Raw genomic sequence first — 26,374 nt, forward strand, 5'->3', positions numbered from 1 at the left:
ACGAAAGATGCAAGGAGAAGCGAACAACAAGCGAGGACGGAAGGAAACGGGGTGGTTAAAGGATGGAGTACATAAGGTAGATGTAGGCAAGGAAAGTAAAGTAGGTAGGAGGGTGAACACAAGGCCGGCCGATGGGGGTGTGAAGAAATGAGGGTGTGTAGCGGCTAAACTTTGAGACGACAACGCAGGAAAGGAAAAGAGTAAAGTAAGGTAAAGCTTTGTAAAGGGAAGAAAACCCGGAGACAGAGACGGTATCGCGGATGCGAGACTGTGGATCACAAGCCGAGAGACAACGGGGGAGGAGGCGATGGAGAGTGGTAGCGGAGTCGGGACCGGAACCGATCTTGAAAGAGATATATGTATGTATGTACCATACATACTGTGCATGAGATCGGTAGGCAACTTGCGACGTGATGCGATACAATGCGATCAATGGGCGCGGAATGGACTGTGCAGACACAACAGAGTGAAGTCTTTAAAGGCTTACCTCATTCTCAGGGCGCAAAAACGAGTCAGTGGTTGATGTCGCGCAGCGCAGCTCAACTCAGCCCAAGTCTGTTCAAGCGCTTCCCGGCGTTGGTAGGCGAAATGGGCAGTCCTGAGCTTGGAAAAGAGAAAGGTGACAGGAGAAGACAGGCGAACGAACGACAGAATGGGATGTGGTAATAGCCCAGACAAGAACGGCGATTTGCAGCTGGGCCCGCCAGGTTCTTCTTGGTCGTTGGTTGAATCAGTTAGACTGGCCAAGACCACAAGCTCTCAAACCCCAAGCCAAGTGCTTTAGGGAGGTCGGTCACTAAGGTTAGTGTTGGTTTTAGGTGACACCCTGGTTAGGATAGTTGCTGCTGATCAGCCTCGCATAGGGGCCTTTTCAGGGCTCTTGTCCACCTTCTAGAAGGCGGGGGGAGGGAAGCCGAGATTTGTCGCTGAGTCTATCTTGGCAGATGATAGGTTGCTCGGACAAAGGGCAAAACCACGGCAGGGACGTAAAGATAGACGAAACACTGGATAGATCCTTGATAGCGTTCGATACAGCTCGGCGATGCCGCGATGATCAAGTGTTTGGGCTGTCTTGATGAAGAAGTTTTAGTTAGGCTTGGTTCAACTCTGGAGTCGAAGCTGTCCCGTCCAGTAATACACAACTGACGAATCGTCGGGGCTACTGCTAGCAATGACACCTGCGTGGGAACAAGCGGGGAGAGCTCTTACTTCAGGACAGGGCCGAAAAAAAGATTGGCGAGTGGCGGTCGGAGTAGGCAAAGAAAGGGCTGAGCGCCAGAAAGCAGCTTCTGTGCACTGTGAAGGAACAGACGGGAATGTACCTGCTGGTGGGTAGTGAAAGTGGTTGCACGGGAGTTAAGGCAGGGAGCAAAGACACTCTAGCTAAACCCGAGTCAATGGTATTGTGTAAGGATAGGAAAGTTGCAAGGTACTGTTGACAGAATGTCTCGAAAAAGACAGAAAGAAAGACAGGAGGAGGAGAGGAGAGAAAGAAGCCTGGCAAGCTGCTGGCAGGACTGATTTCTTTTTCTGGAACTGCAAGGAATCCGATGCGATCAATATCAACTGGATCCATGCGCCGGGGTTGGAAATTTGGGGGCATGGCTAAGCAAGGAGTCCATGGAGATAGAATGGGGATGGGGATGACACTCATGGCTACCTACGGAGGAGAGTATGTAGGTTAGCCCAGCTGAGATCCAATCGAAAGCCATGAGTTGAGTCTCCAAGAGAAGCCCACCCACACCAACTCCAGCCTCTGACCTTCTGGGCACCCCCTCACCCGCATGAGCGTGCATCGATTGTTGCACCCTTTCCTTCAGACCCTTACCTCCAGATGTCCCACGCCCAGGAACGGAGTTTACAAAGTATGTACGGCAGCTTGGTTTCTAATGCTATCACCGTTTGGAACAAATTTTGACTGCAGTGACAAGCTGAAAGACAGACGTCTCACTTCTGCCAAATGCAGCCATCCATGGTTCTGGATCACTGCTCCAAGTAATGGCATAATCCATCATGGCCCCATCATTGGAATGAAGTTCCAGCGCCCAGGCTGAAGGAACTCATCAATCGTCTCAGTGCGACAACCAAGACTTTGACATGTCTAGTAGATGGAACAATGGTAGAAGCCGGTATAGCGCCGCCAAGATCAACACCCGCTTGCACAGTCCCCGAAATCTAGTGGCGGCTTCAGCGACAGATCTGGGATAAAGAACCCGTCAGAGAAAGTTGCTCCAAACGGTACCGGAGATGGTAAGATAAAGCTTACCTGAAGAAGGGCCCGGAACATTCAACATCCTTTGCTACGACGCCATGCCGCTTCTCACATACACGGTGTGGCAGCCTGGCGTCTGGAAACGCCGGGAGGCAAAGTGCGATGTGTGGCGCCCAGCCTCGATGGCCCGAAGAGGGTGTCTCAAGGGGCATCGACAATACCTGAAAAGAAAGAAAGAGGAAATTCAGGTATGTTGCAGCATTCAATAATGGCCGAGACCATTTTTTCTGCATCGGTAGATGCACCAGTGGATGCAGCAAATGTGCGTGTGGAAATGTTGAAGAAGATTATAAGGTGTGGCTCGTGACTGGGTGCTATGTTGATCGTCCCCATCAAAAGCTCGAAAGGTTTTCCTTTCTCTGTGCCTGAATCCGAGAGCCTCGTGGTCAAAAACCATAGGAAAAGCCTCAACGTTGCTGCATATAATGGGGCTCTGAGGGTCGATCATTTAGTCGGAAGCAAAACCGCGTTGCGAAATCGGAAATGTGGTGCATGATCATTGTCCATGCCATAAGAAGCAATAGCTCTGATGGTTCGTGATAGTGAACCAATACCAACATGTGGAAGACATCAATCGTCATTGGACATACAGAATGCTCTTCTGGCTCTGTGATAAACCACACGTCTTCATCATAATCCGTAATTACGGGATACAAGAAGCAGTAAGGAGTATCATCATCTCAGGTCAATCTTTGCTCGGACCCTCTGCTAGGTAGTTCTTAAGCATGACAGGGCTCCGCATGTGGTACCACGGTGAGGGTGATGTTGCAGCCCTTGATAGAAGTCCTCTCCAGGATCGCGAGATAGTGTATCGAAGAGACGAGATGGCGGGCGGGTTCTAGTAGTGAACCGGTTGGGTAAATGGGGAATGGATCTGAATCAACATGGACGGCCCGGATGACCCTGGATCAACAAGTCTCCCTGTTGGTTGACCCTTGTCCAGCTGGGTACAGTTTCCGCAAATGGTAACCGAAGAGTTTGTGTTGGTGGCTGACCGAATGAAAGGGGTTCTAATAATTGTGCATGTTGTATCAGAGCCTCTCCTCTCTGATGAATGACCTCTAGGGATGGATATCTTGGTGGTGTGCTTAGCTTTGCTCCGACTTTGACTTTGAACTTAACTAATGCAGGCACGGATAGATGTTAGAAACGGTCACATGATTCTCGTCTCATTCGAGGTTACTGTTATGCTCCTTCCCTTTCGTCGGGCCATGTGAGGTTCTTTTGTTCCTCTTGGCTTTATCATTGGAAGGTGCTAAACACTGGCTTCACTGAAAGTCCTCAAACAGTCTTTGATTTCCTAGCTGGGCAGGAGGCAGGAGCACTTTCTCTCCCAAAGTTGCCCAACCTATCAGATGCAAGACCTCTGTGTGCTCCGTGCTTTCCTGCCCGTGGTCCGGCTTCTACTCCGTGGCCCGTCGCCCGTGCGGCCGTGCCCCGTGCTTCCTTCCCGTTGTAAGGTACACCTACTTGGCTTGGTTGCTTCTCAACGCTAATATGAAACTCAGCCTTCACGTTCATTCAAAGGCCAGAGCGAGAGCGTGAGCTTACATCTCCACTTCCAACTCTCCTCCCAATGAAACATGCAAAGTTTACGAAGATACAGATACCGCTTCAGCATCCAATCACTTATGTTAGACCCGGCTCTTTAAGGTGAGGCGTTCAGGACTGATTCAAGCCCACAGAGTCAGAAATTACCTAGAGAAGCTATCCCTGCAGACAGCTTGTCGAAGTTATGACGATCCGCGAGCCACTTCAACTGTGATCAAGGACCTTAGCTCTCTCCGCTAGTCGAACCTTGGCGATGGCGTCTGTTGGCCTCAACAACCAAATCTATGGCTGCATCTCGGACAACTTCCCCTAGCTAGTATCCAGGCCAGGTCCACTGGTCCAGACGAAAAAAACACAAGCTAGGGGATCAAAGCGGGATCCAAAAAGCAAACTACCACGTTCTCTGTCAACGGCCGACCGTGACAGAGACTGACCGTTGCCTACAGCGTCTGGAACCTAGAACCCTGTCGTTTGACGGGTTCTAAGCTTCATTCTAAAAAACAAAACGGGCATTCAAATTTTCTTCGCATGTTCTCTTGAGGTTCCTTGAGTACCTTAACTATTCTCAGAATGACGCCTGATAAGTGGATTTTAATCCTCTCTTCTTGGAATAGGCTCACCTACGTTCCACAACTTGCTAAGCATGGGCAAACACCAGCAACACTCTAAGCACATCGCAATCGTTTGTTATACTGTGTTCTAGATCATCCCGATTGATCAGTTTCTCGTGTAACAGCTCCACAGTTCCAACAGGTTGGCATTTTAAGTTTGTTGTATGATGGGGGCACATGGGTCTTTGCGAATATCATCGACCGGCTTTTGAACAAATGCCGTCAATGCATCAGCTTTCCCCGCAACAGGTATGTAGCATCATCAACGGTTGAGCATAACCGAGCTGGCGATTTGCAAGATAATGATGACTCGTTCTCATTCAATTTCAATACTTACTACTCCGTACACTATGCTGTACAGTCCCGAAAACATTCCCGCCTCGGGCCCATGATCTCTAGCTTCGGTGATAGCGAGAGCCAGTGACAACCACGGAATGAAGAATTTTCAGCTTCAACGGGAAACCGAACTTGTGAACTCCAACTCCGGCTGATGTCTTGATTATAGGGGACCAACATGCTGTGTGTTGACCAGTACAGATCAAGCCTTGATAGGCTGTCTATCCCCGTTTCGCGTACGAAGGTCATTTGTCTCTGGCCGAGCTGAATTTGATCGACAGCAATTTGACCTTATTTCTCAAGGTTAACAATCTACAGGGTTCACTACAGGCAGCTATTGAGTTACAAGTCACAGGCTCTCGACTCATGTAAACTGTACACGCCCCCGACTTTACATATGTTCTGATATCAGCAACCAATCAATGTCAATACGGCTCTCAACCTCGTGCGTCTGCTTCAATGTTGAGCTTCATGGCATTAGAGAACCAACAACTCAACAACGTCACCCTGTCTATTCTCAATATTTCAATAACACAGATTTTGGATAATCGTGGGAGCGTTCCACAACAGGCCCGCGTAACTTAGGTAAAGCGTACCAAATGGCAACACCACTGCATTCAAGGCCTCCATCTCAGAGCCACAAGCCCCCACAGCGAGCAAACCACGGCTCGAACTTGACTTCAGACAATTTAAGATTTGACGCCGGTTCGCCACCAGCTTCAGCCAGTGAACCCAAAAACTCATCACAGACCACCATCCCGAAAAGAGTGGGATGCCAAGCCTCGAACCGATGAATTGGGTCCTTTTAACAGCATTTTTAGAATACAAGTCCCCTGTGTCAGAGGAGGAGCTCATAAGGCTTTTACTGCAGGGAGTTGTCATAGGGCCGACTTCAACAGCAACCCGATAATGTTCGGCCACTCATGATCTGTTCAGGCAGAACTCGGAACCAACACACTACGTACAACGCAGTCGGAGGATTGAAATGCAATTCTGTCATTTTACCTTGACAGATATACTGGCGCAAGAACTACGCAGAAACTTGCACTAAATCTTCTATCGGTTGCTCTCAACATAGAATGTATTGTTATTTAAATGATGACAGGATCTGACATAACCTTCCACACATACTACGTGGTCCTCATCCGTAGAACGGCTTGTCCTTTTGTCGGACTGCGCTCATCATCTCAGTGATACTTGATGCGTCTCAGGCCCATTACAAAAGCAAAGCGACTATCACTTCCCCAGTTTGCACGACCAGATCGTCCCGTCCCCTGATGCAAGATCCCAGCATATCGAGCTACAATCTGTGATGACTGACTAGTGGCATCTAGCTAGGCATTCGCGATTCAGGTCACGGTTAACGTTTTCCCAGATTACGCATGAAATCATGACTGCAGGCTGCTTATCTTGTAATATACTTGTTCAACTCTTCTCATCGGGCGTCGGACATGGTTATGGGCGCTCTGTCCGAAACGGGACGATAATAAAAGGGGAACGGGCTGAAACAGGGATGCATTTCGGCTCATGTTCAAAACCCGAGGACATGGAAGACAGGGCAGCGCACGTCACTCCCCTACCAACTTGAAGTTGGTCGTGTTACTATGTATGCACGACAGAAACTGCATGAGCGCTAAAAGGTTCTGTGGTTATCGAAATGTTCGAGAACGCTCCAAGGGACAGTATCGGTTCTTCCGATGGCAGGTTTTATGGCACTTCATATTCGCCGCGTACCTGAGCCACTCCGCTTTCACTACAAACTTGTGCTGATATAGGCCGTATTCCGAAATCCGACCCTGTCTGTCGGTATTAGCTCGACCTTTTGGGCTGGGCGCCTCCGGCCGAAATGCTTTTGACGCTCGATATATCCGACCCTTGGGCCGTTTCCTCAGAATTTGTACAGGGAGCGAACATGTTTTCGACTCACATGCTAGGAAAAGGCTAGCTTTGCTGGCTCTTCGGCAGTTGATTTTGCTGCATTACCTGGTTCATCAAAGACTAAGACACTATCGTTTGACACTGAACCCGTGCACACTAACGATGTTACTCTATCCATGACGCCTCGTCAGCGGAAAAATCTCTGTTCACGATTTATTCCTTCTTTTGGAATTCCTTCTCTTTCGGCCGGACCGGTGCGAAGCTACGCCTAGCATACGTTGCGTGTACTGTATCTCCGACAGTTCAACGTTGCTTGCTGACGGGAGAAAAAAAAAAATAGTCAAAACTTTCAGGGTATCATGATCGACATCAACTCCCGCGGGTACAACATCCGTCGCATTTCCACAAGGGTAAAGCAAAATTTTGATATGATTAGAAATACTCGACATGGTACATCCATGTATTGACAATAACTGTCAACCCCTGAGTATCAACTCCTTTTGGGCACAGAATCGGTTGACTATCTCGTGAGTATTTTGGGACACCGGCTTGAGAATGAATACAAGTTATAGAGATACATAGACTAGTTATGAGAGGGAAGCTCGGTCAGTGGCAATTTCGAAGCACTTAGCAGTTCTAGTTTCCTTATATATCGAAGCTATCATGACTCGCCATAGTTTCAATGGGTGTGGGCAATAGGTTGTCCCCGGGGAGCAAGAGGACTTCTGACGTCAAGCTCACTTGCTTATATGTCTGTCTAGATAGACTAAACTTATCTAAATCTTCTCATCACTTAGGATAGAGGGGCCCAAGTCTTCTTGCCTCCCCTGGGTTATGTAGGCATATCAGTTGTGTCCGGAACCCGATTCAGCAACAATCTCGTTAGCAGTGCAGTGTCTTTTCGAGGCCTCGAGTCACATAATGAGTCTGCTTACAGCTGGAGTTGTAATCAAAACCGTGATTCCAGAGTGATACAACAACAGAGCTTGAGATAATTGATTGGTCTTCTTTGATATATGATATTCATTATCTATCATGTTTGAAGGCGAACCACGAGGTCATATGCTCCTCCAATGCTATACATAATCCAAATCCACATCACGACATCATCCGGAGTCACATTTGACATTATGGAAAGTCATCATCTTCCAGTCCTCCAACCCGTTTCTCACCGACCTCACGAATCTTTTCTCCCAATATCGCTCTTCCATATCTCTCCGCTACTCTACCAGCAGCCTCCATCATGCGGCCTGTACGATCCCGCATGAGCTGTACCATCTCCAATGCCCGCATGCCTCGCTCTTCACCTTCACGACACTCAACCGCCAGGAGTTGCAGAAGAGTCTTGTCGATGTCGAGTTCAAGACGTGAGAGCTGCGAGCGTAGTGTGTGGCTGCCTGATGTAGCCTCCATGAGATCTCGGAGCTGAGCTGCCTTCACGTTATGAAGCATAAACTGCTGCTCGAGCTTTCGAGTTTCTGAAGAACCATCATCTTCTTCATCCTTATCCTCATCGCCATCGGCCATGTCAAGATCCTCGGATCCTTCTCGGGCCTTGCGCTTCGAGGTTTTAGGTGCCGATGCTATAGGGATGGAGAAATCGAACTCAGACAGAAGTGGACGAGGGAAATAGGGGTACTGGTCACCACCCTTGAGAATGATGCAGTGGAACTTGTTGTCGGCCACTGCAATAGGGAAGTAGGACTCGTTCTTGCGACCTGATGCTAGACGTTCCATCAATTTCGTATCTAGAAGAGGCACCCATGATGCCCTTGATGGCTGTCGCCAGTGAAGAAGTGTAAGTAGAGTGCCTGTTGAGTCATAAATACAGGGGTCCTAGATCGTAGGTCAGTCCGGTTCCTCATAATCAGTCCTATAGAGAAAACTTACACCATTGTCCGAGAAGAAGACGCTCTTCAGTGTGGCGCCTTCGGGTAGTGCTACTGTGTCCTCATTCTGGCAAATCTCATCTCTCTTTACATTCTCAATGGTGTACAGAAGGCGAGTGTTACCATCCGCGCCCATGGGTCCATTGCCCATAGTCAATACGTAGTCCCTCCAGCTTGCACATGTCACCATTGGTGTGCTCTTGGGTCGATATACGCGATATGGCATGCCGAATAGGGTGTATACTCGTACGTAGTTGGCACTAGTTGTGACTGTAATAAAAGACTCACTCAAAGACATGGCCGTCACAGCTTCGTCCTTGGGCATTTCAATGCGCCAGTCATGTCGTTGCGTCCATGTCTCGTGTGGTCGATAGAATATGACTGCAGGGGCATCATCTTTAGGTGGGCATGAGAAGAGTGTGCCATGCTCAGCCAGACACGCCTTATCGTAGAGGAAGGTATCGCTAAAGTGAAAGTCTCGATGCAGTTCGTGATCGTAGAACTCAACTGTAACAGTGTGGTGCGAGTCCTGATCGACTGTCCAGACGAAACCAATCAGGTTCAGACAGAGGTACTTGCGGTTCCCTCGCCAGGGAGTCGCTCCTGGTTGGAATGCCTCGTGGTATTGCGGCTCAAGCATATGACGACGCTTATTTGAGGTGCCATGTCCATCATCGCCGTCCCGAGCTCGTTTCTGGCCTTGTCCAACAGTGTATCCAGCACCGTCATCGTCCTCCACAAAGTCATCGTCACCATATCCATCTCCGCCTTCGAGAAATGAGTCGAGACTTCCAAGTGACTCCCTTCGGGGTCTCGTTGGCAGACCTTGTTGCTTCTGACCGTTGACTTGAGGCGGCCTTCGGTTTGCAGACAACTCGGCAAGGGGGTCGTGGATAAAGGGGGCAGGTTGAGTAGCCAGTTTTAACAGAGGCGAGAACTGGTCTGTTAGGAAGTCTGGGTAGATGTAGACTTCACCATCAGTGGTTGTGAAGGAGAGAATGTTCTTGGTAGGGTGCCACACAATGTCAATGACATTGGAGTAGTCATATCTTGCAATGACGGACTGTGTCCTGGTTTCCCAGATGAGGACCTTTCCATCTTTGCTCGCTGACGCCAACAAGGCACCATTGGGCGACCAGGCGATGGCAGTGATATCAGCCAAATGCCCGTTGGCGAAAGTTCTTTGTTTCTCCCAATCATTCTTGGAGATAATCTGGATGTCTCGAACGGGTGTTGGTACGGCAAATGCTCGACCATCTGGATGCCATGCTACGCGTGTTGAAGTCTCGCTGTCTCCGTCGATAGCGCCAATGATACCATCCACCTTTCGAATCAGCTCTGGCTCTTCGGCTGTGAGAGAATATACGTAAACGATTCCATCGGTGCCAGAAAGTGCAACCAATCGCCCTCGAGGGTCGAAGCTAACATTTCGTACAGCCCGGGCATGCTCTCGAAGGTGCTTGACCTGTGTGATGTCCTTTGTGTTTACAATCTTGACACTCAACTCATCACTTGCCACAGCGCACCATTGGCGATCGCTAGACAATGCAACATCGCGAATTGGTAGTACAGTTCGAGTAAGGAAGCGCTCAAAGGTATGTGTCTCGAGGGAGTATAAACTGACGGTGCCGTCCTCAGATCCAACGACAAAGAATTCGTCGCCAGCGGCAACAGCCATGTTCTGTTCCTGGCAATCATCGATATTGATCGGTTCTCCGTCAGAGCCTGTTTTGTATAGACGAATCGTGTTGTTGGAGCCGACTGTGACGAGACGAGTTCCATCGGGAGTGTAGGCGCAGCGAGTAGTTCCTTGTGTATGGGCGGGCCGAGGCCGTGGTTTAGAAGCAATTGTCGAGTCCATGGTCGCCGATGTTATGTTGTTCTAGTCGTTCAAACGAACAAGCAATGGAATATTTGCTATGTAGAAAAAGGGCGATCAATGATGGGTGATGGTTGGTTTAGAAGTGGGACAGGCGTTTCTCGGGGGACGCGTCTGAGCGCGTCGCAATTAAAGTCGTGGAAAGACCCCGCGTCCCGTTTTTACAGGGGATAGTTAGCTCCACTAAAACTCAACTCCCACCTAAATCTAAGATCTCCAACTCTTTTATAGCTGCCTACCTACCTATTAACCTAACCTAACCTAGATCAAGAGACAATATCACGAGTTAGACTCACCACAAGCACAGTATCTACCAGAACCTGTTGCTATAACGCTTGTAAACCCTGGTCATCAAAATGCAATCTGCAGACCGTGATCACTTCTTCGAGACAGAGTATGTACAGCCGTATTTCCAATTACAAAGCTATAACCAACCAAACCTACAGTGCTGTTCAAGCTTCGCGGCAACGCAAAGCTGCCAAGGCAAGCAATAAAAATGGCGATCCCGTAATTATGAAGTCCAAGATCCTTGCAGCTGTCCCAGACCCTGTTGCACCTCTCACTTCTGTGTTCATCGCTGAGTCTGCTGGCGCTGTTCGCCGAATCAACCTCGAGGTATGTCTAGATACCTTCATGAACCTACCTACATCCACTAACCATTTATAGACCTCGGAGACCAAAACAACTTACCGTGGACCAAAAGCTCCTGTGACTTGCCTTGCAACAGGAGGTCAAGATAACAAGACGGTTTTTGCAGGCTCGTGGGACAAGGACATCTGGTCATGGGACATTGAGACCGCCAAATCTGGCCGCAAGTTCAGCGGCCATACCGACTTTGTAAAGACCATCATCTGTGCTACCGTATCAGGCAAGCACATTCTCATCAGCGGAGGTGCCGACAAGAAGATTCTCGTCTGGGACGTAGAGTCGGGCAAACGACTACATACCCTGCAAGATCCCACCACGACAATGCTTGCCGTCCAGCACCTTGCCATCGATCCTGTACTCAGCGATCCTACCACTGTCGTATTTGCCAGCGCAGGCAGCGACCCGCACATCCGACGGTGGAAGGTCACCCTGGACACTTACGAGCATCTGCCCGAATCTTTCTCCGACCGCCCCGATGCTGAGCGACTTACCATTGAGGAACACGAGACCAGCATCTACCGACTTGTCTTTGACCAAATGAGTGAGGATGCAGATCTCTGGACTGCCAGTGCTGATGGAACTGCAAAATGCCTGGCACGTTCAAGGAACTTTGTCGCTGATGACACGCTCACACACGGGGACTATGTACGAGGTGTTCTCGTAACAGACCAATGGGTCATCACGGCAGGCCGCGATGAGAATGTCAAGGTCTGGGATCGCTCATCTGGTAAACTGTACTGTACATTGGTTGGCCATTACGAAGAAGTCACCGACCTCGTTCTGCTCCAGGACACCGACGGTACCCCTCGCAAGGTTTGCAGTGTTAGTATCGACGGTACTGTCCGCACATGGCCGCTCGGAAAGTCTGAGCTTGACGAGGTCGTTGTCAAGATCCAGAAGGCTGCAGAACCCGAAAAGGAAGAAGAACAGAAGGGTGGCAATGTGTTGACGGCCGAGGAAGAAGCCGAGCTCGCAGAACTCATGGACGACTAGACCACCTCAGCAAAATAGCAACACTGACATAACTTTCCCACCTTTCAGAATAGTTGGGCTCTGACCGCCGTCTTTCTCACGGTCCCTCTGGTGTTGCTCAAGCCCCTGAAACACTTGCCATGAGTTGCGTATCGTGCCACAAAATTTCAGCTCGACTTTGTCTGCAGAACATAAGACGGAAAGCCGCATCCAAGCCGTGTAACCGTAGGTCTCAACTCGCTGTTCGGAGCCACGACAGCCTGGGTCGTGTCTAAGACTCCGTGTGCAAGTGCTCTCAGACAGAGGCCTGTATTGGCGGCACCTCTCCTTTTCCATGTGCAGAGACAAACACTAAAAAGTAACCTTGTATCCGTATGCCGCCTTGTATTCGTTTACAAGGCTTGACGCTGATGGCCAACCAGAAGCAGCATAGCTACACCAGAGAGGAATATGTCTCATATGGCTCTGACGTGTTGGCCACTAATTCCTTGAACTGGGATACAACGATCTGTTAGGGAAAAGGAAATATATTCCCAAGTAACAGGGACAGGGCAAGTGATAATATGTTATCACAAATGGCAGGATCTGATCCCCAGCGCATCACATACTCGTCACGTTTTAATTATCCGTGGTACTTGCTTTTGATTCAGCCGCAAAGCGCTGGCCATAACAAACAGCGCTGATAGTCTGCTTAATACTGTAGCAATTGTCTGCCGGCGTTGCAGGGGTTATCCTGCAGGAGAGATGCAAGTGTAGCTTTGCCTGAACCCACAAAGCGCTGGTATGGTTGAAAACAGCTGAAAATATAGAACACCTCCCTTAATATGTACTGATGTTGTTTTGTTCAAACGCAACACAGAGCAAAGACGGGTATATCAGGCACTCACTGATGCACTCAGCCTGGTGTCAGGGATTGTTGCCGGACTTGAACTCAATATTTCGTCCTGTGAAACCGTGGAGTTACACAATTCATTAAACGAACTTGATTTCCGTTTTGAGGTTCGTAGTTCTCGTGGCTTACACGAGCAACTTTAACTTGAAAGTTTACCACAAGCCACAAGCCCGAGGTGTAGGTTGTGTAGGTTGTCAACAATAATGGCTCCCAGCTGGTCAATGAAGATCTGGAAAAGATCTTCAATGTCACCGTACCATTCATTCGACTGTAGCTGATCTACTCAGCTTCCTTCATGCACTGTAAATCCAACGCCCCATCTCTATGGGCCAAGACTGGACGGCCCCCTTGCTAACGGGCATGCCATATTCAGACATCCTGGCCATTACCCAAGATTGCAAATTTGTTAAGTTTGCGTATGAAGTACGCTGTCTATTCTCCGCCTCGTAAGTATCCTGGACCCTGTTCAGTGACGATTGTGTCCCCAAGTGGATCTGTTGTACCCATGTTAGTTCACAGTATTCATAAAAACATAATCGGTATGTGCTGTGTTATGTTTATCGGGGAAAGGGAAAGACGTCCCCTTTTTACCCACACCGGCGTCGTTTCTGAGTGATGATTGTCGAAACGAGCATAAGCCATCTGGGGAGATGTGTCGTAGATGAGAAAAGTTTGTACGTATACTGAAATGAAACGATAGCCATAAGCCACAGGCACGGCACGCGTTATGACGATGCCTGCCAAACTTCGATCTGGTAAGACATGCAGGCCCCTAGTCCGAACAGTCGGAGCCCATTGCCCTCTACCAGCGCGTACTGCATGAGCAGCAACAGTTCGCAGGATGCTTGGCATTGCAGGATCGTAAGACGCTGCTGCAAGGCGGGCTCATACTCCCAATCCTCCTTCTGACAGTCACGAAACGATCGCTGTTCGGTGCGGTCGAGTATGGCCCAAGGAGGATCGATAACTAGTATCGATTACTGTGTCCAAAGCTATCATCAAGTGCTTCCGGAGTCGTTTCCTTTGTCGTTCTAGGACTTGGCAAGTCACACTAGCAAGCAAACAAACTACGGGAGGTGGGGGGTCAAATAGCCGCGTGGTGCGAAGCGTCTCGAGGTTGATGTCAATGCTACCCTTGTCGAAGGGATCTAGTGAGATCGCGAGACATATGACTGATTCAGGCATCACCACGACGCTAAAAGTCTGTTCGATAGTTGCGGTCTACTGCGTGTCGTATCGACTACCACGGATGGCGCTGAGCACCACCTGTATACGGTAAATGAGGTAATTACCAAGACCCTAGATTCAAAGTTCAACCGCCCCGTTTTGCATGCTGATCAGCATTGTGAACTTGGGCCAACGATTGCCATATGAGATTTTCGGATTTTCGGATGATGATGGCCAAAATAGAATTTGAAACCCGTTAATTGACGTGGGGCGATCGACGGTGTATAGAACGGCCCACATTGCTAGAAGCTTGAGCGTAGGTACGGACTACGGAGTACTATATTTCCTTACCTTGCTTTCCCTTTTCCATTTGATTAGTTCAAGATTGAGTCGAAGCTCTTGTGGTGATTGAAATAGCAAACACTGCAATGTTCCCCCTTACCGTGCAACGCTTGACAAATAGGATTCGAGCCGGTTGCTTCCTCGCCCTGTATCGTGTGTAGCCGCAGTAAAAGGCCAGCTTAAGCCGACTGGCTTGGAAGTCTTGCGTGGAAGCCGAAAATGGGTTGGCTGGTATGACATGAGAGGCTGCAATACGCTCAGTGTCCAATGCCAACTACCTAGAACGTGCGACAGCTATATCCGGTTTCTGTGTTTCATGTTCTAGCTCAGTGTTTCTTTTTGGGGCTTGAATCTTAAGAGGAATCGGGTAATAACAGCCGAATGATGATAATGGCTGTCGGCGATATGATATGTTACATGGAGTAGAGGGGTAAGCTCTGTTGTGCATGACCGAATCGCGACCGAAATCCATACTTGAGTTGAAGACATCATAAAGGGATAATGCGTCTCAGCTGAGCCTAGACCAGATCCTGGATCATGGAATATCCTTGACGGGAGCCCTTGCATTGTGGGACTGGGCCGTGAGCTGCAACATGGAACATAGGACATGGGTGCTGTCAATCCCTGTAATTTGAGCAAACAGTTTCTCTGCCCCAGACACACGACACGCAAGGACCTCGCTACCTTGTGTATCTATGTATGTATTGCAATTGGTGTACAAATGTATTTGCGCTACGTATGCTGAGTGGTCTCACTGCATACTTGGCAAATGCGTTGGAGGTAATAAGGGAGAATTACTGCAGGTGCCCGATAGCTTGGTTCCAAGTTGCGAGCAGCCCAGTCCCGTCCCAGTCAGCCTGATAACCCAGCCGGCTGGGATAGGATAGGCACTCCAACAGTACCTCTGTACGGATATGGACATTGATATCGACCTCGAAGCTTGGACCCCCCATCCAGTTTATATCGGCATTGTTCTGTTTGGCTCCAGCTCAGGAGGCTAAACAAGCCCAAAAGCAACCCTGCAGTGACGAGTGATCAACTGCGGAATGGGTCTCTGCGTCTCTAATTAGTAAGTATGCTGTTCGTTCGTCGGGGCTCCTTCGTGGATGTATGGAGACCCAACAGATTCTCAGTAAATCGCTAGAGTGGCTTGCTTTTCTGCTGCGGTAGCCCGATTCTTGCAGGGTTCAACAACGACCTGAAATCCTGGGCCCAGGGCCCTAGATACTAAGTATGGAGACTGATGAACGAGTTGAAGTGGAATTAGAGGAGTCGGCATCCGTTGGCAGTGGAGAAGAACTGGCGACTTGATCTGCAGCTTCTACCTATAGAGCATGCACCACCTGCACCACCTGCACCTGCCTCGAATGAGATATTAGTCGTAGTTGCCTCCGACTCTCAGGTCGTTCTTTCCAGTTCACATCTCGATGGCACTTGCCTCAAAGTCCCTACTCCTCCTCTTCCGTTTCTTGCCTTTCGTGAACGAGCATCATTTTCTTCACCCTCTCTCCTCCCCAGGCCGGGATCTTTAATTACATTCATCACGTCTCATATCTGAGCGCATTTTATCATTCAACTTGAGATATACCCTTGTAAGACCATTTCTTTATCCATTCCGATGTCGACCTCACTAATCATCGGATAGAGTTTCTTATGTGTAATTGGGCGTGTTTCATACCAAAAGTTTCTCGGCTGCTCCCTTTCACACCCTCGAACGGACCAAGCATTCCATCAGCACAATCCCTTACTTTAATTCGACCTCTCCCGTTTACTATTCCTTCTTTCTACTAGGAGATCGTCCGAATCAGTGGCGCCTCCAGTGTTCATCATGTCTACCGACAACAAGCTCCTTGGAAGCGTCGTTGCCTTCGAAGGCCATGTAGACACGATATCAACACAGCTACGACTGCTTCCAACTTCGCCACATATCCTCATACTTCCCAGCATTCAAAATTATATCTCCAATAGGGACTTAGAAAACCGTTCAGACGTTCGAGTTTATGTCAAGAGGATCCATGAGGCCACAGTAGCTCGTTACGAAGCTGCTCAAGCTTTCCTTCATGGTTCAACAGCAAGTGGAAGGCGACTCGTGTTTATGAACGGTGGGACTCCGAGTGCCCGAACACTTTGCATCAGAGCCATCATGGACTACGAAACAGATGGAGACTACTGCCGTGCCGAGTTGCTATTCAACCAGCTAGTTAAGGATGGAGTGGTGGGCCTGGACAATCCAGTTAGAGACTGGAGAAGGCAGGATATGCATCAACCGAAGGATGAAGGAGACCAAGAACAGGAGCTCGAAGATCCCATAACACGAGCTATGCGAGCTGCCGACGCCTTGGACCGACAAACAGCATCACTTCAACCCTCCAATGAACTCGATTTGACCCTCACGCCCCGTCCGCGAAGTAACAGCTTGCCGCTCTACGGCTATGAGGACAACTTCGGAGATGATGCCCCATTCTTTGTTTTTGGTGCCGCGAATAAAGATGAAGGTGGGAGTACAGCTGGTGAAGCTCCGGGCTGTTCTTACTCACCCCAAGCCTGCAGGTTTTCCGCGAGGCATTATGACAGGTCTGCAGGTCGCATCTATCATGATATTTCCAATCTACAGTCTCCTTCACCTAGGGCTTCTTACCTCACATCTCCCAGCTGTATTGGCGAAGCCTACGGCTTGATGGCTGCCCCTGTATCCCCTGCCCTCGAAGGCTTGAGCCCAAAGTCCGACGTTTTGAGCATCCCGTCCACAGATAATGTCGTGTACGGGGAAGCTTCATTAGTGGACATGAGGTCTCCAGGCCGCAGCCCAACTCTATCTCGAGTCAAGTCTCTGGACAGAATCTACCCGGCCAGTCCCAGGTATCGTGATCTCTGTGTTTCTGCAGCCAGTTCAGGACTTGCACGGCAACTAGAGAGTGATCCGGAGCCAAAATTGTTGACGGCCCATCGGCATTCACAGACGATAACTACAAGCCCCAAGGAGCTCGTTTCCAACAGACGCAGCTACATAGAGGAACCCCGGACTGTTATCGTGAGAACCAATCTCCCGATCATCAAAGTGGCTCCGGTCCCCTTGGAGAAGAAGCGAAAGCCTGCACGGGCATCGTACGTGGATAGAGGTACTGATGCCGAGCACATTTCTGGACCAAAGGAGACATTCCAAGCAGTACTGCCCTTCATGGAAGACCTGGTGGTGCACTTCAGGGAGGAGGTCCCCGAGCCTTTGCTCAATTCTGTCACCCATGGGCTTAGAATAGGCCAATTTCCCGTGGCTATTTATTCACCTACTTCCGAAACAGACGAGGAAAATGCTCTGGTTCCAGGAACACCTGAGTCCAACACTATCACAGACGTAAGCTGCGCAGAAAGCCAATACGAGGAGTCAACTGTCACCGACCAATCCATCTTTTCGCATGAATATGATCCGTTCGCATATAATCAGCCAGTCTGGCCCAACAAGAAGCCTGTCCAAACTGTGCCTAAGCTCAAGGTTGCACGGCCTCCAACACCAGTTCGGACTCCCCCACCCCTGGTTTCGGATGTCGATAGCAAGTTTCACGACCTTCGAATTAATGGTCAAGAAACAGCCATCGCTGTACAAAACTCACTGCGTTCTGTCCTCGAGGAGCACTTCCCCCCAGAAACTCAAGGCTATCGGCAGTTCCAGTTTTCCCTTTTGCCAGAGCTTGAAGGACTGTGGAATCCAGTGTTTTGGGAGACTGGTAGTAACAACAGCCGTGGGCCTTGCCATAGAATCGACCAGATCCTAGCTATTGGAGCCCAGAGAGGTGTGAAGAGGGACTATACTTGCGCCATCGCAGGACAGCTTGAGAAGCTAGGAACAAAATGCAATGGTATGAGCCGAAGTGGCCGATTGGACTTCAGGTATGTACTTGACTCTGCTCCATCTTGTGTTGCTTAAAACTCACATTGAGCAGGTACCTTCTTGCCAATGCCATGCAGGCATATACGGCCCAGCCTTTGGCCAGCCAGGCTAAAGACAACCCTTTTGCGAATTCGTTTCTACTTGCGACTCTCATTATTCCACACCTCGAAACGTATCTTGCCCTTCATGCAGAGGTGAGGTATCTTCTCCTTGAATACCCGCCTGAGCATCTTGCGACGGTGTTGGCTCTTCAAAAGCTTGTTGGAGTGGAGTTGATGAAGGTGGCTCAGATCGTCGATGCCAGCAGCAAGAGCATTCCATTCACTCATCTACGTGGAAACTCCATCACCGGCCCAGAACAAGGACCTGTTGGGCGCTTCGGGAAGACCTTTCCACAAAACTCAGGCTCTGGTTATGACGTAAAGGTTTCTGAAGCCAACTTCCTCATCACGTCAACTGCAAATGATGCGGAAATCGCAACTTTTATTGCGACCATTTCGAGGATCCTGTCCAAGACTTCTGATTTCTATGTACCTCACGAGCCTCCCAAGAAGCCGTCCCCAAAGAAGTCTAAGCCGCCGTCTATCACGGGAACCTTCTCCCCTTTCCCAAGTGTGCCGTCGGCGACTCATAGCCCGCCCATGTCCCCGGCACCTGGGGCGTCTTTGGGAGCGGCACTATCAGGGTCATCTGTGGTTCCGAGCCGAACTCCTTCCATCGCTGAAACAGCCAAGACAGCGAAGTCTTCCAGAAGCAAGCAAAGTCGATCATACTCAAAGCGAAAGCCTTCCGCGATCGATTCTCGATCGATCTTAACTATGTATGTTGATGATAGTGACTGGGATCAAGAAGACCGCCGGATTATGCCGCTCCTCGAGGATAAGGCCGAGAGGCGAAAAGGCAACTCTCACAAGGCACTCAAGTTCCTCGGCCTGTCTTGATTTCAGAAAGAACGAATACCAATGGCCATGAGAGAAAATATGGCTGTAATGACGTGATGATCTCGCCCAATGCGGCATTTTCTTTTGTTGATACTTTTGGGGCGAGGATTTACAATGATGGCAGGAGGCTGGAGAAGGATAAAAGTCATGATGTTCTTGTTAATAGAGTAATGTTTGTCAATCTTTTATTCCGTCTACGGTCTGGTGATAGGGACTTAAGCAGTTATGGGATATAATAATAATAATAATTGTAGATTATCTTTACATAAAGTCTTCAATAATTGAAGTGGGTTGTAATTATACTTAGACACTGCTGTTGTCCTCATTGCTCAGTCTGCCCTGTGCAAGACTACCGTCAACATCTACACCTGCTTTTCTCTGTGCCTTGATCTCTTCTCTGGCCTCGGCCTGCTCAGCCTTTTTTCTAGAATGGCATTAGCTTCCGTATACTGAACGAGCTATATAGGTATTGAGACGAACCTGTCAAGTTCAGAGGCATAATCCTCAATCTTGATATCATCCTTGCGAGGCTTATCTCTGGTACTCGTTCCCTTTACTGCATCGGCGACTTTGCCTTCTGCAAGGGTAGCTAGTTGCTCTGCGTTCTCATTGTCGTTTTGAAGGGGAGCTTCGGACTGCTCTGACACTTGATTTTCGACGCTGGCCATTTTGAAGGATTGTGAAGAATTGAGATGGGTATTGGATATGATGTCTTTATTATGCGCAGATATATTGGTGAGAGAGAGTTGCTGTAAATGAAGTTGTTATGTTGAGAACGTGTCTTGAGAATGACATCAGGCTGAGAGTGGTTGATCTATGACGTATATCGACTTGGTTATCATCGATGAGGAAGGTCTTCGTGCATGAAGCGTGTGTAGCGTAGACTAAGCATCTGAGCTTTATCTTTGTGTCTTACATAAAGTGCTTACACAACGTCTTGAACTGTTTGCTTGGGTTGTATAATGGTTAAAGTTGATGTGAAAGAGCTGTGCTTGTGTTGTCTACTGTATGCGCTGTGTTGTAGCCAGCAGGTTTCGGAATGCGACCAAGGACTTCAGATGGACATTTAAGAACGTACTGGCGATATCTATGAGATGTACCACAGAATCTTGGCTATGAGCTCGTTGTATAGCATGAGTCTCTTTTGGCCAAGGAACTCTCTTCATTGAAAAAACATTTCACGGCGTCGACATCATAATGTAGGATATGAAGCCAAGTGAGTAAGGGACTTCAACAATATTCACCGTATCAAGTTTAAAAAAAGGAATATTCCACCTTTATTAAGAATAACCCTTTCTCATATACTAAAATCGATCTCGAGTACCAAAAAGACGAAAAAACCATAGGCGAACCAGGATGGTAAAATAGAAGGAACAACTCAACAATTGATATCAGAACCCAAGCAAGATATTGACAATCAGCGCAACTCTCCTCCGTAGCTCTCAAGGAGTCAAGACGTTGCAGAGAACAGAGGGCCAGGATCGCGAATTGCCAGAGGAGAACGGGGTGCGCAGACAATATGATTCCCAGCGAGGGACTGGTTGGCGGGTTGAAAAGAACAAGAACCGACGAATGCCTCCCAATACTTGAATTTCGCAAACGTGCAAAGACACAGCATGGGGGAATAAGAGAAAATACAGCCTGCGCACGCGCAAAACCTTCCAAAGCCATCCGCGACCAAAAACACAAAATCTGCCTTCGTGTCTGTCGTCTCCCCTTATGCTCCCTCCCCAGAACCTATCGATTCCCCGCCCCGCCCATTCCTACCGTCGACATAGCAATGGAAGGGCCCGCGAATGACGTTGAGACGAATGGAAAGAGCCGTTGTTCCAGATGCCAAGGCGGTGACGGGATAAAGTGGTGACTTGCGGAAAAGAAAGGCAATCCAAGTGGTCATGATCTGGTCTATGCGCAGAAATGGAGTGAGTGAAAGGAAAAATCAAATATCGTGAGTGAACTCGTCCGATCGTGTCCCTGGCATGTTGTTCATCGTCCCGGCCGTACTCCATCATCCTGCTTCGCCAAGAGAAAGGAGAGCGTTAATGCATTTAGCAGCAGCTGTTGTTGGAGGACGATCCAACGCCCTGGCCTTGACCAACTTGCACACTGGGCTTGGTATTGTTGGCCGTTGTGGTGCCCATGCGCTCCTTGATCTGACGGGCCATGGTCAGGAAAGCCTGCTCGACGTTGCTGGCGTTCTTGGCGGAGGTCTCAAGGAAAGGAATTCCCAGGCTGTCGGCGAATTCCTGCAACTTTATGTCAGTCATCGTGTTGCTGTGGGTAGTTGTCGCAGCCGAGGGTCAAATTTTGGTGACAGGGGCATTTGAGCATTCAGGCGCTTAGATGCATGTGATGGGCGACCCGCTAGGCTGCGACATTCAGAGTACCAGAACAAAAAAAAAAACTTACCTTGGCTACGCTATACTCAACGACCTTCTTGTCTGACATATCGCTCTTGTTGCCGACCAGCAGCTTGTTGACACCCTCAGTGGCATATCGGTCAATCTCCTGGAGCCATTGCTTGACGTTGTTGAATGAGTCCATGTCGGTAACATCGTAGACGACACAGATGCCATGGGCACCACGGTAGTAGGAAGAGGTGATGGTACGGAAACGCTCTTGACCGGCGGTATCCCACTTGAGGACAGGTTAGCATTTGGGTAGGTGGCCGGAGCCTGCGCGAAGGGTGCCACATACGATCTGAAGCTTGACGGTCTTGCCATCGAGCTCTATTGTTCGGATTTTCTGAGCAAGTGTTAGACGATATGCCAGGTAAGCGGAAATGCTGGCTGGGAACAACGCACGAAATCGACACCGATGGTAGAGATGTAGGACTCGGTGTAGGTGTCATCGGCGAATCGCAGGAGAAGACAAGACTTTCCAACACCGGAGTCTCCGATGAGGAGGAGCTTGAAGAGATAGTCGTATCTAGTTGGTGTCAGATCCAAAAATTATCAAAGAGTCGCATCTCGACAGCGGCAGCATAAGGAAGTCGCATGACGTTCAGTCGAGGATGGCAGGGTGCAACTCTGGGGCAATAGTCAGCATGGGGCATAGTTCCATCAGGAGGTTATCGCAAAGGAGGCGGAGAGTGGCGTACTACTCAGGGTTCATGTTGGCGGTTGTTCCTTGATTCGCGGTAAGACAAGAATCCGATGCGAAAAGTGAAGGGGCGAGGCTGGAAAGACGGACTTGTCGAGGCGATGGAATGAGGAGTTGGAGATGAGTTGATGGGAGAGAAAGATTAAGTTGAGAATGGTTGCAGAGGCTCAAGTAAGGTACGTCAGGGAAGAAACGTAACGCCAGGCAACGCCAGCACCGCCTAAGGTAGGAGAGGGAGGGAGGGAATGATGGGGCAGCTGACAGGTAAGGATCACGTGATGCGCCAAAGAGAACAAAGAGTGAGTTACAATGAAGGCCAGTCAATGTGATACTGAGTTAACGGGTAAAGACAGAGCATGTGCAGTAAATAAGAATTGAATGACACCGGACGATGCGTCACAAACGAGATTTATTCGCTGATTTAATTTTCCTTACAAGGAGTCTACTATTGCTTGTTCTCATGCAGTAGGTACACATCAGGATATCACAGGGCGGTTTACCGATATAACACTATCGCTTGCGATACCTAGGACTCAACAAAGTTGACGTAGACTTTCCCATAACAGATCATCTTCCAATAGCAAAAGAACAGCAAGCCTTGTATCATGCATGCATATTTACAAACAGCATCGGAATGAGAAATGCATCGTTGCTTTGAGGGTCTGCCTGCTTTGTTCCGTCATCGGGCATGCACTGTAGGCATCCGTTCATTCTTTAACTAAGGTGCCCATCATGAGGCTGCCCATGAGCCAAACTCGGAGCCTCTGCCGTCATTCACACGATTCAAGTGACTTGGCATGTCACAAGTTGATACATGCTAGATCAACTTCACCGCCTTCTGCTTTAAGAGTGAGAAAGACGGCATCCATTCACTACTACCTATGTTGCAACAGATGATCTCCAAGAAGTACCAGATAACGCCTTATCAGTGGATCCTGCTTCACTCAAGCATCAATTCTCCCATTTTCTCCAGATTCCCATCCTGTTCTCTCCCACTCAAAAGACCCCATCACAGTGGAAAAGACCCGCCCCGCCACATCCCGCTCCGCTGTCAATTTGTGGCTGTGGAGTCTCGATCGTCAACCAATCAGGTCCAGCATTTCACAATCATGTCTCTTCCCTACACTTTACTGCCGCTAGATACTTCCGAGTCTACCCATTAAGCCATCGCAGAAAAAGTCCAAAAGTGGATATACCTTACCTGGAGGTTCCCTACCATCCAAGCTACGAGGTATCGGCAACACCATTATTACCACCAACTCACCTTGATTCTGTAATATTCTAGACCCTTTTTTAACAAAGTCACCCTTGGCTTCCGCTATAAAATTTCACTCTTGATCCATGAATCTCTCCATTCTGCTGCGGTGACCTCCCAATGGCCGCGCCCATCCGATCCAGTCTAAGCCGTTCCGGCCGGACTTCTGTTGCCTCTATTCGCAGTCTCTCCAATGCTCGCCCGGCAAAGGCACAGGTTCAGCCCATCACAGTCAGGGAACCTAACCCTTCTCTACCGCCTTCCGATGCCACTCTTCTCAAGGACTATTTAAGGCGAGGCGCCTTGTCGAGGACATATTTCGATGCGACAGGCGTGCGATGGGTCGGATCTGGCGATGACGGACCAAAGGACCCCAATAAGGCAAAGCTAGGAAAAAGTACGTCACTGAGGATATTCCAATGTTTGTATCACAATGCTGACTTGATGCAGCTCTGCGAGTTCTACAAGAACGATTACCAACGCTTTTACTACATCCTCTTCCCCACGACATTCTTGCGCCAAATATCGCCCTCCATCTTTTTCCCTCGACGCACCCTCACCTACCGACCGTCTCCGGCCGGGTCGCCTATAACGCCGCCCTCTGGACCTCCCCGATAGCCTGGAACCGCGTCCCCATTCTCGGCAACGTCTTAATCGAGGTTCTCGCGGAGCGCATGACAACGGAACCCCTCACATTCTTACCCCGCCGTGCTGGGGCGATACCCGAGCAGCTCGTAGTCCGCTGGTGCGAGAAGCGAAAGGGCTCAGATAGTTCTTCCAATAAAGGAGTGATCGCCCGGTCCCTGCCGTTTGGTCGTGGAGTCGACCCAGACAAGGCATTCACGGGACTGTTTGTTTTCGACTTCGATGCCGAAGGACGGATTCTAAGCCATACTATTGAACAGTCACAAGCCGGTGGCGATTGGGAAGCTGGAGTTGGTGCAAAGGTTGTTGGTCTGACTGACTGGCTCCTTGGAGGTTGCAAGAACCCTGGCACTCCTATACCAATGTTCGAGCGAGTCCGAAGACGACGATCCATTTAAACACTAACTCTAGAGGTGGGCAGTGATGATATGACCCCAAGGGGCGTGTTCGCTTAGAAAACGAGAGCGGTTTACGGAAGGATATGGCATCATGAGAGGCGTTTCTGGTTGCATCTTGATCATCGCCAGCGACTTCATGCTGGTTCGGGTCGCGGGGTCTTTATCCATAAGACAGTGTACAACAATGAGCCATGAGACTCCGCACACATTCAGACTTTGTATAGCTTTGTAAATTAGCAATTAAGACTCATTTTTAGACAATGCCTTGCCTTGAAACACTTCATGTCACTAATCGTCCCTCTTTGACAGTTATCTTGTGTACCTAATGGAGCCTGGTCATGGTTAGGGCCTCATTCCAACAGAATACAAGTTATGCAATTTATTTATTTTATGAGTTCTACTGGCCTGTTCATGATATCTGTGATTATTGCGAGTTACAATAAGGAGAGAAGGATACGATGTCGTGTGCATGGAATTTTTGAGGAAACTTGGAAAACTACTCCTGAGGCTTCACGCGAGTTCATATCAACAGGATTCCCTTAGGTGGCTATCTTTGGCTTGCCAACCAGAACCATCAAGTGTCTAATTTTGGTAGACTTTGGATGTAGCGTCGTGAAGCTCATATATTCATACGCGCTATCCGCCTCTAACCTACGGTATCGAGGCTTTTTAATTCCTGAAGAGCCAGCCAATTCTCAAGCTGGCATCCCCTTGATGGTATATGGGCATTTCACAATATTCTGCCCAAATAACCATCAGCCAGAGCACTTGAAAGCGTCCGGCAACCTAGGCCTACTTCCAGGCCTTTTAATTTAAGATAAATACCAATATCCAAACGTACTCTAGAGCACGATCTCGCCAATGTTCTCCCCCTCAAAGCCCTGCTTCGCAAGCTTCTTGACTCGCGCCTTCTCCCTTGCTTTGTCGACGGCTTTCTTCTCCTCTGCGAGCTTCTTGACAACGTCTAGCTCTCCAAGCTCAAAGCCGGGAGGCGGGTCGTCGTCCCTGTCGAGGTCGATTTCACCAAGGAGGAGCACGTTTTCACCTCGGACGAGGAATATACCGTGATTGATATCGGCGTACAGACCCGTTGGTCGGTCGCTACCTGCTGACTCGGGAGAGGGCGCGAAGATACGTTCGACGGTAGACTGGAGGACAAGGTTGGCTGATTGAGGTCAGAAAAGGGAATGTTCTCCCTGCAGTGATTCGTTTCCCTGAAACCCACCGAATTGATCCCAGCTTCTTAGCACGCCGATGAGTTTTCTCCCATCGCGCAAAGCGACCATGAGCTTCTCTGCAATTATACAGTCGTCAGCACACGATCCTTCCTTTTCCCTTGTTTTATCGAGTCCAACCCATCTCATGAACTGGATACAGGAATAAATTGGTACCATGGCGGAGTCGTACTATCTGTGAGATCCAGGAGCTGAGCTGCAGTCGTGAACATCTGCGGCGGCAACTGGGGGAGCGGTTGCGGCGCACCGCGACCCTGTGGAGCATCGGCGATAGATAGGTTCTCCATGATATCGTGATGGACGGGGTGAGGTTGGTGGTGGTTTATTATGTCTTTTGTGGTTGCGAAGTTCTATTGATCCATGGAGAGTTCTTTTACAGGTTCATGACATGAACATTGCGAGGAGATCGGTTGCAGCGGTCGAATAAAGGGAAGTTGCTTTAGGTCGCCGATGCTTTGACGTTGATCTAAGGTGT

At 49.2% G+C, this 26,374-nt stretch overlaps 6 protein-coding genes across 6 annotated transcripts; 3 read left to right on the top strand and 3 right to left on the bottom strand.

The window, feature by feature from the left end:
• Positions 1 to 7,776: 7,776 nt before the first annotated feature.
• Positions 7,777 to 10,398, bottom strand: FSUBG_699 (chromosome transmission fidelity 4; the record flags this gene model as incomplete). Its single annotated transcript, XM_036685246.1, has 2 exons — positions 7,777 to 8,484; positions 8,539 to 10,398. The coding sequence occupies 2 exons, from the start codon at positions 10,396 to 10,398 to the stop codon at positions 7,777 to 7,779; spliced, it is 2,568 nt and encodes an 855-aa protein (XP_036543716.1).
• A 374-nt stretch (positions 10,399 to 10,772) lies between these two features.
• Positions 10,773 to 12,057, top strand: FSUBG_700 (transcriptional repressor rco-1; the record flags this gene model as incomplete). The annotated part of the gene is made up of 3 exons (XM_036685259.1): positions 10,773 to 10,810; positions 10,863 to 11,031; positions 11,083 to 12,057. 3 exons carry the CDS (start codon positions 10,773 to 10,775, stop codon positions 12,055 to 12,057), a joined length of 1,182 nt encoding a protein of 393 aa, XP_036543717.1.
• Positions 12,058 to 16,265: 4,208 nt separating this feature from the next.
• Positions 16,266 to 19,264, top strand: FSUBG_701 (gastric mucin; the record flags this gene model as incomplete). Its single annotated transcript, XM_036685270.1, has 2 exons — positions 16,266 to 18,322; positions 18,376 to 19,264. The coding sequence occupies 2 exons, from the start codon at positions 16,266 to 16,268 to the stop codon at positions 19,262 to 19,264; spliced, it is 2,946 nt and encodes a 981-aa protein (XP_036543718.1).
• Positions 19,265 to 19,567: 303 nt separating this feature from the next.
• FSUBG_702 (uncharacterized protein) lies at positions 19,568 to 19,932 on the bottom strand (the record flags this gene model as incomplete). The annotated part of the gene is made up of 2 exons (XM_036685281.1): positions 19,568 to 19,688; positions 19,745 to 19,932. The coding sequence occupies 2 exons, from the start codon at positions 19,930 to 19,932 to the stop codon at positions 19,568 to 19,570; spliced, it is 309 nt and encodes a 102-aa protein (XP_036543719.1).
• A 3,809-nt stretch (positions 19,933 to 23,741) lies between these two features.
• Positions 23,742 to 24,664, top strand: FSUBG_704 (uncharacterized protein; the record flags this gene model as incomplete). Its single annotated transcript, XM_036685302.1, has 2 exons — positions 23,742 to 24,018; positions 24,072 to 24,664. The coding sequence occupies 2 exons, from the start codon at positions 23,742 to 23,744 to the stop codon at positions 24,662 to 24,664; spliced, it is 870 nt and encodes a 289-aa protein (XP_036543720.1).
• An 842-nt stretch (positions 24,665 to 25,506) lies between these two features.
• On the bottom strand, positions 25,507 to 26,186 carry FSUBG_705 (small nuclear ribonucleoprotein (LSM1); the record flags this gene model as incomplete). The annotated part of the gene is made up of 3 exons (XM_036685313.1): positions 25,507 to 25,829; positions 25,890 to 25,958; positions 26,072 to 26,186. The coding sequence occupies 3 exons, from the start codon at positions 26,184 to 26,186 to the stop codon at positions 25,507 to 25,509; spliced, it is 507 nt and encodes a 168-aa protein (XP_036543721.1).
• Between the last annotated feature and the right edge of the window lie 188 nt (positions 26,187 to 26,374).

The sequence above is a fragment of the Fusarium subglutinans genome (genome assembly GCF_013396075.1).
Source record: "Fusarium subglutinans strain NRRL 66333 chromosome Unknown NRRL66333_c0000003, whole genome shotgun sequence".
Lineage (NCBI taxonomy): Eukaryota > Fungi > Ascomycota > Sordariomycetes > Hypocreales > Nectriaceae > Fusarium > Fusarium subglutinans.